At 41.8% G+C, this 14,935-nt stretch overlaps 1 protein-coding gene across 7 annotated transcripts in view; it reads right to left on the bottom strand.

Moving 5' to 3' along the window:
- The window catches only part of MITF (melanocyte inducing transcription factor), a 99,651-nt gene that overhangs the window by 34,663 nt on the left and 50,053 nt on the right, over positions 1–14,935 (bottom strand). For all 7 annotated transcript variants that reach the window (XM_053953549.1, XM_053953556.1, XM_053953550.1 and 4 more), the window contains one exon: positions 9,430–9,676. In XM_053953549.1, coding sequence (XP_053809524.1) covers positions 9,430–9,676 — 247 coding nt within the window. The remainder of the gene's footprint in view (positions 1–9,429; positions 9,677–14,935) is intronic.

Genomic DNA, 14,935 nt, shown 5'->3' on the forward strand with positions numbered 1-14,935 from the left:
TTAAATACACCTCTGGAAAAATAAAATACAGAACATAACCAAACAACATAATTAGAAAAATGTGTCAAAACAGGCTTAACAGCTGAGTATTAGCCCTCATCGGTGAAGGGAATAGTCTAGAATGATGAATTCCATGGCAGCTGAGAGCTCTCCCAAGGAATACAGTCTTGGAAACCATAATGCCATCTGCTGAGAAATTCAGGAAGTGCAGCACCATGAGTTACTGCTTAATTACTGTAACACTGATGTGGACGTGCCTGCGGCTAGGGATCAACTCAAAAACAATCTGTTTGCACTATATAACTTACACAAGAACTTTCAAACAACTGACTGGAACTTCAACTACTGATATTCAATAAGTCTCTAGGACACCAAGTCACAGAGGTCCATAATAAATATTGTTCCAGTATGTTATAATAGTATGATGTGTAAAACCCATACTATTAATTTGGCATGGACATTCTAACTTTACAAAAACTGGTATTAGAGTTTTGTTTGTTGGGGGTTATTTTGGTGTTTCTTTAAAAGATAATCGATTTTCTGTTCCACATTATTATAAGCTGGAAAAAAAAACAAGCCCAGTTTAAAATCAATTTAAACTATCAGAGTTTATTAACAGGTCTCAAAACAAGTAGGGAACTGGCTCCAGTGGCAGAATGTCCAGTGACAACCTGCAGGGTTGAGCTGTTACCCCATAACCCCAGAGGCCTCTCTGCAGCTGTTTGCAGGAGAAAGTTATTTTTATCATTGGTGACAAAAGAATCACTGGCAGAGTTATATTTCCACAGAGGCCGTCACATTTAATTTCTTTTTTTATTTACTAATCTGCCAAGCATATAAAAGCAGACATGTAGTTTTGCTGGGTCACAAAAGCACCTATGGAACACAAGATCCCCCAGAATTAGCACTACCCCAGGGGATGGAAAGGAGATGGATAGAAGATGAGGAGGATGTTCTTCCTTATTTGCACTGAAACATTACATCCAATTCTGCTCCAAATGATACCGAGAGGTTCCATGTTCAGAAAGTCTTACAGAGGATTCTGTCAGCAGAATGCCTGCTTTTCCTCTAGCCCACAACAGTTTCAGAAGTTTTGCAACCTAAGACTGACATGAATTATTAAAGGAAGATTTACAGTAAGTTCATTCTTTAATTCAGGCAGACTGACCCAACCAGATCCACTGGCCAGCAACTGTTGCTGTAACAAACTCAAAGTGGATGCTGAGATACTCTCCCAGACAGTGCAAAGGCAGCAGTGTTGATCCAGTGCTAGCCTGATCCTCTCATTTAATTTCCAAGTAATGCTTGAAAAGAAAGAAAAAGAGAGATCTTTATATAGAGATCTATAGAGAAAAAGAGAGACTGGTGCATGGGTTCCCAAGCAAATATAAACTAGATGAGTTCTGTCCTTAGCTCGGGGAAAATTTCCACTACAAGCACTAAAGAGATGGGTTAATAAAATTGATCATTTTGCTCAAAGAATAAGGCACATATTTGGCACTCACTTCTGAGAGATAAAGGGTTAAAACAGTTGCCCATTTCCTCAACTGGACAACTACTACTATTGTAAAGTCCTTATTCAGCTGAATTCCATCAGGCCATGCTTTCTTAACACAATCTGACACGTACCTTTTCAAGATCTTGGATTTTTTCCCCTCTTCTCTGCCTCTCAGCAGCAGACACCAGGAATAAATACACCCAAAAAGCCAAATGGTAATCCAAACAAAATAATATTTAATTATCAAGTTGGGGAGACTGTTGACCAGACAGAGCAATTTCTTTTTTATAAAAAACAAAACAAAACACACTCGCCAGGTCCTTGGAGACAGCACAATACTGGGTTTTGTTTCAAGTTCATAACTTGGCTCTTAAAGTAGTTGATAATGAACCAGCAGGCATTATTTTAAATCAACCAGTTTTATTAAATGAGCCAGAAAGGAAAGAGGCAGGGCTAATTACCAACATTCCTTGATGAATTACCTAGCGGTGTGTGGTAAATCTCCAGGCGTCTTTGTCTTTATCCCCAAATTTATCCCTTACTTATTTCTCAAGAGGTTAAAGGACATGGGGCTAATTAAGGAACCAATCCAATGACAGACAGAATCATTCAAGGTAAGGCTGGTTTTCACTCTTTCAAGCTTTTGCATCTCTGCCTGGTACTTCTTAATCTAATTTAAAAAAAAAAATACTGCTGGGGAGAGGGAAGAAAAGTACTAATCTTGTCACGGTCAGGCAGGTTGAAATTGCCATGCAGTGCTGGGCAAAATGCTACATATTTGTAATTTAGCCAATAAGAAATTCCTTAAGCCTCTCTTGAATGGCAGGAATGCCTCCAGCTTGTCACTTTGAATTCATTCACTACACAGGTTCAGCATCTCGGAGAATAAAGCTGCCAAACCAGCTGAAGAACTGAAATATTTGTGAGTATACCTAATACCCAACGATTACTTTAAGCAGATCTGAGTTTTCACATTTAAAATTTAACGCCTATCAAAGGTGTCAGCAGAGGCCCCCCTGGATCTCCTCCCAGCCCCTACATTTTCCAGCACTGTGTGTGGCTCTGGGTATTATTTTCTGCTAAATTAAGCCATGGCTTCAGCAAACACAACTGCAGTGACCAGCACTCACCCTCTTCTTACAGCTTTGGCTCCAGGAGTAAGGTGGTTATTAAATTCATGTTGCCTGACAAAGGACTTGGTACAAGCTGCTAAAACCTGTTAGCTGGGGGCTGTGGAGCCTCATCAATGCTCCTAATACCCACAACTATGGGCACCTACAAATCTTAATCTGCACAAGATTAACTCATCTTCTGCAGGTCCAAAACAGCCATTGACACGTGGTGAACCACCATTTTCCCAAGGTCTGGTAACTCAGCCAGCAGATAATATGTCTAGACCATAAAAAGAAGAGTGCTTTGAAGCTGTAACAGACCGAACTTAGCAAGCTCTTCTTAATTTTGTGGATGTTACCCTACCAGCGGGTAGACAGCAAATCCTCAAGGCCACCTACTAGGATATAAACCAGCAAGAATTTCCAAGGAGCAATCAGAGCTTGGACCTCCAGCTATCTGTATGATTTTGTCTGAGTATATCCTGCTTTCCTCTGTGCCAAATACGTTATTTCAAACTCCCAGGTAACTACTGTGAACTTGCAAGGCAATAGCTCTATGACGAGGAGCAGTTTCTCACCTATTTTCCCACTCTGCTCACATCACTTTCCCAAGAAATCCTCTCACACCCCAGCAGCAGCACAGTCTGTCTCACAACTTCGGGAGATGCATTTTTGTGTCACAGTGACCACAGCTGAAGAAACAAGACGGAAAGATCAGACACCTTCATCTGCAACAACCAGTTCTCTCAAGAGCCAAGCAACACACGCGTTTGCATGCACAGGAAAAGGGCATTTGGGACGAAGGGTGAGAGCAGCGTTTTGCACTAGCAGTCAACCATCAGATGCTTGTACACAGAAGTATGTTGCCCCCTCGAATTCCATGCATTTTTAATGTCTAATACCCTGGGTGTTAAGCAAGAGTTTACATTTTACCTCTATTACTGATGCAGACCTCAAGCACCAGTGCTTGTTTTAAAACAGCTTTCAACCCACTGAGCAAGCAAAAGATTTAAGGCCTGAGAGATACTTTTACTTACATGAAGGCTGAAGAGGCAAGGCAGACTTTAGTAGTTCTGTAGTTAAATGCAAGTTCTTCTTTATGAAGAATTTGCTGATGACTTAAGGCATGTCACCAAGAGTAAGTAACCTTACTTTAACTGTTTTATCAGCAGCTCACCAAGACAGTCTGGCAAATCACTTGTCTAAGTTCTTGATTGCAAATACACACCAGGCTTACCTAACACACCAGCACACACTACTACCTACCATTGTCAGGTGAGATTAAATTAACTTTCAATCAGATAAGCACGTCCACAGACACAAATTTGCTGGGGCAGGCACTACCACACATTTATCTTGCCATCCCATTGTTCTGTTCTTCAGAGCTGTGAGATAAGTCCTCCACACAATGAAGTCTTATGGTAATTATTACATCAAGAACACTACTGCCAGCTGCTGAGCCTTTCCTGCCAGGCAGAGCTTCCACAGGTCACTCTCTGGAATAAGTGCACTGGAAAAAGAATAGGAGGAGGTATTTTTTTGGTACGTGTCCAATCGTCATTAAAATCAAACAGAAGAAATGCTTGGCATTTCAAAAATGAAGAAATACAGGGTTTCTGATGCAGGGATTATTGTGGTGGCACATTTAAAATCTGAATGAGTAAGGACATGAGGGTGAAGGAGAGAGGCAAGGCTGGCTGCCTGCACTCCTGCCCACTCAGAAAAGTGGGAAAAGGGAAAGATGAGCACAAACTGCAGCAATGGGATGGCACTGAGCAGGAGACAACCACAGCCACTGGTATCAGCAGTGATCAGCCCACAGTACTACCATGAGGTGGGCAAAGATGTTGGAATAATGAAGCAAGAGAGGGAATCCAGTACACAGGATCTGGTTCTAGGCTTTGAAAAGGTTTCACCTTACTTAGGACAAGAAAGAAAGGCCATGATGAAATTCTGGCACCAAAAGAGCAATTAACATCTCCCATGAAGACACAAACCCAGGCAGTTTAGCAGGGGGAATCTGAAGTGAGGGCTTTAGTGGCAGACAAATTTTGAATATTTAGCATACTATAAGCATTGTTGTATGGAGATAGACTATTAAAATGCCTTAATAACAAACATTAAAAAAGAGTTTGTGGCCTATGCTTCCATACATATGGTTTTAGATACATATATATAAAATACACGTGTATATTTTGGGGTGAGCTGCCCTATTAGCAAGAGCTGGCAGTATATGCACAAGTAGAGATTTTTGTCCAGAAAGCAGAGACCTCAACATGTAGATCCCCAAAGCAGGACCACCTTCTCCAGATCCCCTGGAGCAAGGGAACTGTTTTCTTATTCTCCAAAAAGAAGCTAAATGAGGATGAAATGGACCTGCTACATAATCTGCTGGTGAAGAGACCTGCTTTTACCTTATTACCTGCAAAGCATTTATGTAGCTCTCTAAAGATACGTGTACCACTACAGGTTCCCACTGCAGCCCTCGAGGCTCTTCTTGGCAGTAGTATCAAGCATCTCCCATCTGTGCCAAAGAAGAATTACATTCTTCAAACCCCAATGGCAGACAAAGAAGGAGGAAGAGGTATGAGAAGTCCAGCAGATTTCTGTCTTGCTATGCATTTGGTGTGACAACACTCAGGAAGAAGAGGATGTGCAGCAACCCCATCCCTGGGAGCATTTGCATCCAGCAGCAGGGACAGGGACCCAGAGCACATCCCCAGTTCAGGTTCCATCAACCCGTGACCTGGTGCATCACATCAGAAACATGACAGCAAGTGTCACATCCACGCACCGGGAAACGCCAACAAGTAACATGGAGGGCCAGAGGGAAGAAATGTTCACCCTTAATTTTCCACCTCCCATCTGCTTAGTGAGACATGCAGAGGGCTGGGTGTCAGCTGCCCACCAGTAATGTTTTCAATCCTGCAAGAACTGGTAATATTTTCAGTGGAACTGATTTGCAATTCTGTGGGCCGGTGCTGGCCCTGAGCCTCCTTTGCTGCCTCCTGAGGATGCTGCTCCCATGGAGGACACACACCGGCCTCAGTTCCTGCAATGCCACACTGGCTTTTGGGCAGGCAGGCTCCAAGTATTTAGGGGATTGTTTCATACTTCTTCTGTACAGTAAGCTTGATCCAGATATCAGGCAAAGCAATACAAATCACATAGCACAGCTACAATTCAGTTTTAAGATGAACTCTTTGCAAAGATGCTAATCCTTTTAAATATAAATAAATAAAAACATAAGGAATGGGTCCTTATGGGATCCCATCTTCAATGGGATTTACGAGGGCTTGAAACTACTCCAATAAATATTTTTTTATGTTATATTCCTATTTCCAAGGCAGAGAAAGAAGGTGAATTGCAGCAGAAGCAAAGAATTCCTGGTGACATCTTTCTGCAGTGTTGGAGATGGATGAGAAGATGCTCAAAGACAAACCAGCCTATGAAGCCAACCCCAGCTCTGCAGAAGTATAACCACAAGCTGTAACAAATCTTCCTTTTGCTATTAGAGTTGAAGAGATACTGTTCCAAAAGCATCAAACCTACTCCCAATCCATCTCTTAATTAGGCAGCACAAAGCAATGCAAAATTTGAATTCCAGCAGGTCATCTACCTTGCCAAGCTACATTACTTGGCAGAGGAGTGATGCAATGAGAAGTCATTACTCAAGAAAATGAAATCCCATTTATTCACATGGCCTTGAGCATACTATGTTATGCAATTTGGAGATGTCTGTGCAACGTGACATAGATTAGTACATATTTCTCTGTTTTGTTTCTAAATGGACATCTTGAAAACAAATATAAAATCCAAGCTCATTAACACCTCTGGCTTCTTTTTAAACCAGTCATTCTGAATTACCATCCTCAGATATGCAAGTATTATTCTCCTTCTCACACTGTGAGATATGGGTGAAAGGGCAAGTCATACAACATAATTAAAACCACTAAATACTGACAAATTCAACAGGCTTAGAGTGGGATTTTTTGATGCAAAGTACCAAAACAAACAAACAAACAAACACAAAAACAGCTGCTAGATTTGGTCTTGTTTGTGAAATAACATTGAAAAAAGATCACTTTTAAACAAAGTTGCCTCGCAGGTTAACATTTCTGGAAGTGTAAAAATCCCCTTTTTGTCTATCTCATTCTTTAAGGCCACTAAATCCAGACCATCTGGATAGTAAAGCTAGAAACTTAGCTCCCTATCTATCTATTAAAACTTCTGTACAGCTCATATGGAAAATCTGTCTACAGCTAAAAAACAACTGAAGTGTAAAAAGTGTAAAAAGCAGCTGCAGGGAAATGATGTCACTGCAGCCAGAGCTGGCTGTCAGCACACTGGCACCAGGAAGATCCTGAGTTATTGTTAATCTCAGCTTCTGAGCCAAATATCCTAATTGGAAAAACAAAAAACAAGAACAAAAACAAAACAACAACAAAAAAAAAAATAAAACACAAACAAACAAACAAAAAAAAACCAAAACAATCCCACCCAAAACCAGAAAGAAAATTATATGGCTCTTTTGCCAAATCTTACTCTCACTGAAGCCTCAGTGGTAATTTTCAGGAAGATCATGACTTCAAACCTGGAATTTTGTACTAATTTTTTTTTTGTACAGAACTGGTCCACTGTTATGAGTAAGGATAAAAGGGTGAATGCTTTCCTCCACCAAAACCATACACAGCAAAACTATGCAAAGCAGTTTTGCTGTTTTTCTCCATTTTGCAGTTCTTCTCTCCTCTCACAGGCAGAGTCCAAGAGGACTTGGTTTTGCTAATTTTGACTGTTACTTAAGGAAATGTAGGTGATGAGAAAAAAACCATCATTTTGGTCCAACAGGTTGCTCATATTTCCACAACTATCACCTTCAAAACGGAATTCCATTGCCAAAAGGTACCTGTTGCCAGTACCTATTTTTATTTTACAAGTTGCTTAATTTTTTATTCTGCAGGGTCATGCACTCTTATTTGGGCTAAAGGCAAGTGGACAAGAGGTGTCCTACCTCTTTTCAGGAGATCCTTCTCCATCAGAGGGAAATGGAGGACAAATGCCTTTTTTGGAATTCTAAGGGAGGAGGGGTCAGGTTTAAGTCCTGTGGGTGAAGTTTCCTAGCAGTGCTCCAGCAGGTTACAGCTTTGCACACAGATCCTGTGACAAGCCAGGTCCCAGGAACCCCATTTGCATCACCTTTTGGCTGCAGATATTTCTGAGTTTGTCCCTCAGAAATCAAGGGCTGCCTTCCCTCCTCTCCCATAGAAAGAGGCATTTGCAAAATGAACATAATGACAACTGCTAATGCTTCTTCAAGATATTATGCTCCTTCCTGATCAGCAAAATATCAAAAAATAAACGCTTTCCTACAAGTTTCCACAGTATTTAAAAAATACGCTAAACCCCATTTTATAGCAGATTAGGATGAAAGGATGTAAAAATGTAATATATGCTTATTTAGCTAGGTGCATCACAAAAAAAAAAACCCTATTTCATAGCACCTACACATCTGCTGGATCTGAATTATAACTACAGGCATAACCTGGAAACAAGCTGAAGAAATTGTTACACACAAACATCGTGAATAATACACAAACATTAGACAAAACTATTCTTCCCAGACAATTTCAGACTCCTTACTATAGGCATATGCCCACGTGCTCAGAGAATATTATATTTAATTTTTAATGGAAATGTGTGTATGGAGACAGAGAATTCAAAATTCAACTGCTGCCTTTTTGCTCCTAGATCACATACCGGACTATGACTCTACTATCCCAAACCAAGTGCTATTTTTTGTGCTGACAACGCAACACCATAATGCAGATTCAGTAAATTAAATTATCCTATATTTCCCCCATAAGCCTGTCACACAGACCTCCCCCCCCCCAAAATCCTGAGCCAGGAAGTCTATTTTAAAACAGAATTTCTGACTGCATATCATTGGTATACAACAGCAACAAGCACAACACGAGCGGTTCGTCACCAAGCTCAGCTAACTTATGTGGTAAGAATATGCTCACTGACTGAACAACAAATTGTAATAAAAAGATCCAGCAATAAAGCAAAGCAAACTCTACTAAACTGGTGAAAATCATGTTTTCATGAAATATGTCAGCAAACTTCTCCAAAACATTTGGCATTGTTTTACTCACACATTTCACAGTGCTTCAGCCTACTTGAATTTAAGCAGTGCGTGAAATTATCTCTTTTCTTATAGCTGTTCACGTTTTTCCCTGAGTAATTAGCAAGCTACATCCCCTTTGACAGAGGGACACTAACAAGCTCCCACAGTTTCCAGTGGGACAAGGAATCCAAAGCTACTAATAGCAAACAAGTCATTTAAACAAAAAAAGGATTACAAAGACTCGTTGCAAGTAGCTGGAAACTCACCCATATCTCAGATTAAGGCTTTCTGAGGAGCTCTTTTGTATAGAGTTTTGACTCCATCTTACAAAATTATTTCATTGTTTTCCTTTAAAAACCAAAACATTGATTTGTTATCTACTAATAATTTCTTTGTATTGAATGTAATTAAGTGCTAGAAAGATGGAGAAGCATTTTCCAAAGCGAAAACGACGGAAAACTTAGTTTTGTTATAAGACCTCCCTCCGGAGATCTCAAAGTTGAAAGAAAACCAAAGTTACACAAACTTTTTAAAAACGTTTTTCCATTCTTTGCTACCAGCCCAACAAAACAAGCCGCAGACTAAGCCAGAGCGCAGCTTATTTGCAAAACTTGGTTGCCGAAAACGCCTAGAACCACGTCCCCGTGAAATACAGCAGGTTTTGAGGAGCTCCTGAGCGGAAAGGTGCGTACCTTGAGGACCTCCATGGGCACCTGGGTGGCGGGGGGCAGGCTGGTGGGGACGCTGACGTTGATGGCAGGTGTCTGGCTCACGGGCACTCGCTGCTGCATGAACTGGGCTGCCTGCTGCTTCTGCTGCTGCTCCCGACGCTCCTGCTCCTGCATCTGCTCACGCATGAGCTGCTGTCGGAGCAGGATTCGTGAGGTCATGCTGGAGGAGCTTAAGGGAGGCTTGGAAGCGCCAGGATGCTCGGAATTGCTGTGGGAAGACCAGAGAAAGACAGCTCAGCTTCCACCAAGTGGGATGGCAGCTCCAGGCCAGAGTTGGTGGAGTCCCAGGGGAACGTGGGGCACAATGGGTGAGGATCCGCGGCACCGCGAGAGGGGAATTTGGAGCCGACCTACTTCAGGTACTTAGCGGCCAGCTGAGGCTGCCTTAACTTGACTACAGCCAAACCATTCCCCAAACGCCAACATCCAGCTGTAAAGAGCCATTTGCTCTTTCAAATTTTACAGCAACCACCCACGAGAAAAACAAATGCTTTTATAGGCAGTAGTAGGCACATTTATTCCTTTTTTTTTTAAAAGAAAAATAATAATGAAGAGCTGAAGCAAGTCTAATGATTGGTATGGATAATAATCCAGTCCAATGACCTAGCTCAAAGTAAATCTATCTCTCCCATGAAAACACGACAAAACATAGTTCACTTGTTTCCTACATAATGCTACCTGAGGGTTGGGACTTGCTGGCAGTGACTTTTCAGAGTTAGAAAACAGAACTCTACAAAAATCTCAACTCCCACCCCAGGCCCCCCAGCATCTTCCAAGCACTGTCAGATACAAAAGCCAGGCAAAATAAACAACGATAACAGCTTTATTCCAGTCATATTTTACAAAGAGAAACAGGCTGGCCCAAGCCAGCACACAGCACAGCTTTACCACCTAAGAGGTAAATCTAAGCCATTGGCAAGCAGAGCATGGGACAGACTATGGGACTTCACCATGGACTGCAGGGACACTTTCTAGAGCAACTCATCATCTTCTTAGCCCGCAGAACGAAAATCCATGGGCCATGCCTTGGGGCAAGCCAGCAGTAACCCTCCTGGCTCTAGGAGGAAACTGCTCGTGAAACCCCCACCTCTGGCTCCAGTGCGGATACCTGCAGGATGCTGGCAGGACACACAAGTCTGGGAGCCAGCATCCCTTCCAGGTCTTGCTCGGAAGCTGGGGGCACCGAGCGCTGCTTGTGCTCTGACAGCCAGAGTCAGCACTGCTGGAAGTTTTCTGGCTTTGTTTAGGACTGATGTTGAACACAGTTCAGAGCAGAAACAAAAAAAAAAAAAAAAAAAAAAAAGGAGAACCCACGTTTACTGCCCCAAGAGATCAAACTCTGCTCTTCCAGAGCACACATTTTGGGGGCAGGGAGGCAGGGGACCATCTTGCTATTTAAGACCTGTCATGTTGAAACATTCACAGAGACACTGATCCTTTTGATAAAACAAGAGAAAACCTTTGTGGTGAAACTAATGCAGCTGCGGAATAATCGTACTAATTAGCTGCTCAAGACAAGTCATTGACTGTGATACTTGTAAAAAACACTCCCTTTTCAATTAAGGGTGAAGCATTCTCACATCTAAATCCAGCAGCTTGTTTTCTGGCTGCACATCTAAACCACTTTCACATTTCCAAACCGAAGAGATGCTTTATTTCCATGACCAGGATAGTTATAGATCAGTGGTCTCCCAATTGCTTTGATTATACATTCCTACCAGGAATGTCTGAACATGCAGCCCCAAAATAAATGTACTTATTTATTTATGAACTATATACATGTATTGTTGAAATGCTTGTATTTTCTTTCTGCCCACTAATAACACTGTGCATCCCATCTCAGAGACCACTATAATACATGAGAAAAAAAAGCCATCCAAATGCTGCATTCAGGGAAGGATTCATTCTCCTCATGTTGGAAAAAGGCCAATTTTGTACCACACTTGTCAGCATTCTCATTTGTGTGCTACTGGCAATTTTTACAGATACCTAATGTTGCAAAATTGGTAACCCAGCAGTTCCTCCCACCTTCTTTCATTTTGAACTGTTTCTCCGCCTACCAAAGCCAAGTGTGCTGGAAACCATCTCAGAAGAACCTTCCTATATACAAAAATGTTGGGGAAAGAGAGGGAGCAAGAAAGAGAAATTATTTCCACAGCATTTCAAACAGCTCCTGCCAGGAAGCTCATCTTGCTCACACAACTATTTTACCTACTTGCACTAAGTGTCCTTCCAGCTTCCTGTAGGTGAGTCAGGGCTCTACTGTTGATCAAAAATTGTAAACAAAAGCTTCAAGTATTGTGTCTTTTAACGAGACAACAGTCCCAGAAAATGCTGTTCTGCCAAGTTCTTCCCCAAAGGGCAAAGATGCTCCCAGGCTTTATTTCTTCTGCAATTCTGCTCAGTATTTTACATGGAAAAGAGGCAGGGGAGCTCTGAACGCAGAGTGTGGACAGCCACGTGCTGCCAGACTGCAGCTACTGCCACAGCATCATGGAATTGTTTAGGTTGGAAGAGATCTCCAGGATCATCAGGTCCAACCATTAACCCAGCACTGCCAAGCCCACCACTAAACCATGTCCCCAAGTGCCACATCTATGTGTCTTTTACATACCTCCAGCAATGGTGACTCAACCATCTCCCTGACAGGCTGCTCCAGTGCTTGGCAACTCTTTCAGTGAAGAAATTCTTTGTAATGTTCAATCTAAACTTCCTCTGGCACAACCTGGGGCCAATCTCCTCTTATCCCACCCATTACTAACTGGGAAAGGGAGATGGGCACCCAACCATCACACCATCAGTGCAGGTGAGTTCAAATAATGCTTATTCTGGGATAAAAGCTGCTGCACAACACCTGCCTGCCTAACCAGATGCTTCTGTCACAAGCACTGGGAAGGAACATGGACAGATTTCCTGTTATTTATTCCCAAGTGTCTGCAAAGCTCCTCCTGTGTGCATGACAGCCTCCCCACACCAGCATTCCTTCCACCTGCCATGAGTGGCACTGATCAAACATGGAAAACACTTTGAAACTTTGGCATATCTTCCTCTAAGTCTGTCCCTTGCATCACACAGGTCATTCTCTCATCCAGCTTCCCTTCTGCACCACATCTGCTCATCTCCTCAAGCACAGAATAAAAGGAACAGAGGATGGTTTGGGTTTCATGACCATGTACCTCCACAGAGCAAACAGGAGGGTCGTCAGAAACTCAATTTCCAACCACAGAAGTGATTAAAAACTTGTTATTTCAAAAGCTTCATCCAGACATTTTTGAAAATGGTCATTTTTAAAGCTTCTCAACCCTTACATGCTGTGCACAGGCAGATCTCCCATGACCACACTTGGTGCCAGGTACCACAGAACTATCCAGAGTGGACACGTGGATCCAAAACTCCCCTACACTAACTGATTCACCCCCAGATTGCGTGGAGCCAGGAGCAGAGCCCACACACAGCTAATACACTATGCAATTCAGATACTTCCTGCAAACAGTTTATGGAAACCATCTAATTGCAGTAAATGAAACCGACTCATCCTTTTAATTGACACATGATTAAACCAGTTATCCATCAGCACTCTAATAAGCACAGTGCAATACAGACTGGGAGTTATTAGTTATGTGTCATGAGCCGATCCAATTAATCATGAAGTGATAAAGCTTTATTAAATAGTTTAAATTACATATCCTTTGCACAGAAGCCTGGGAAATGTTAGCTACTGCATACATGAGTTATTATGCAGGTAGCCATTACATAACAAAAGGCAACTGATCACATTAAAATCAAGTTTGATTTTGTTGCCATTGACCCACAGAAACCATAACCTTCCCAGATGTTTACTGATTATTTTATCTGTCCCCTTAGGCAAAAAGACAAACTCATCTTTCGTTGGACAGTTTTGTTTTCAGATTCTATAAATTGATCAAACAAATGCTCTGGTTCACATGCATTAGTTATGAGTTATCTGATGTACAAACATTATTTTGCACTATCTATGCATCTCTGGAGACTTTGAAGTGGGAAAAAAAATTAACTCAACTTCGCTTTTTAAGTACTTTAGAAACTTTAACTATTTTTGAATATTTTTAAGAAAAAAAAAATTCTCCAATGTAATGTTTCTTAGACAAATTAGACAAAGAGCCTTCAAAGCCACTTGTTCTGGGCAGGATGGATTACCCTGCTCTTAACTGAGAAATGGCACGTAAGAGGGAGGCTGCTGCTCTCTTCCCTCCATTCATGCCAACTGTTAATGGGTTAGTCCACTGAGAAATCAGCCAAGAAAAGCAGATTTAGCACCTCAAAAAATCCACTGAGCTGCACCAGATCTCAGAGGTAAGAAATAACACCAGATTTTATGTCTTATCCTTATCCCATTCATAATTATTCATAGAGAAAATAAAGGCATCCATATTTGAGTTGTAATGTTGGCAACCTCTCATCTCCTTCCTTTAAAGATTAAGATTGTTCTATGCTATAATGGTGGATACTTAAATACTTGACCTCCAGAAGACATTTTAAGAGGAGACAACCACTCAGCTCCCAACATCACTCGTAGGAAATCACTAGAGTTTCTTCAAAATTAAAGTTGATTTGTACAAATTCTGTTTTCAATCTCTCTACCAAGCAGTAAAACCTCAAGAAACTTTTTGTTTTCACTGTATATGTGGCTGAAGCAACAATGTCTGTATTAGCTTCTGACCTGCTAGCCAGCAATGCTGTTTGCCTCAGAAAGGAGTGACAGAAAAGCAAGTAATAGCAAAAGTAACAAATAAATGCAAGGAGGAGCCAGATTGCACGCACCACCACAATTCAAAAAAAAGTCTAACACAAAATATAAAAAGTCCACAAACAACAAAAAAACCTCTACACAATCCCTTTTCCCCTTCAGCCAAGGTAAGAGATTGCAACTACTACAGCATTTTCCCTGGAGCACTTTGTACTTCATTCCTAACATTTAATAATTGATTGTGGGTTACAGCGACGCTCCGCTCGCCGCGCCAACTGCCTGGCGCTGCTTGAAGTATCAATGCAAAAAAAACAAGCCCAAGATTTGGCACCCTCCTACGTCCTGACTTGCCAAGGACAAAGCAGTTACAAAAACGGTGTGGAGACCTTTATCAGCCTTTATAATAAAGCCAGGACTATGTTTCAGGCTCCTACATGAAAGGTTTCCGCATTTCAAGGTTACATGTTTAAAGAAATAGGCTGCCTGCCCCTGCTCCACCATCGAGGTAAATGTTTTCTGTGCCTCCTAAATGCTTTTGTATCCTGACCTGCAATGCTTGCCTTGCACCATGGGCTGCACCCACAGAACAGAACACAGCCCAAAAGGCACCCACCCATCTGCCTGGATGCACTGAGTGCACCTGGTTGGGTGGAGAAGGCAGAACCCTGCAACATCCATCCACCAGGCACACCTACTACACCAAGGAGCTAAGGGTCGAATTTCAAATCAAATTAATTCAGG

Source organism: Vidua chalybeata, chromosome 12 (genome assembly GCF_026979565.1).
Source record: "Vidua chalybeata isolate OUT-0048 chromosome 12, bVidCha1 merged haplotype, whole genome shotgun sequence".
Taxonomy (NCBI): domain Eukaryota; kingdom Metazoa; phylum Chordata; class Aves; order Passeriformes; family Viduidae; genus Vidua; species Vidua chalybeata.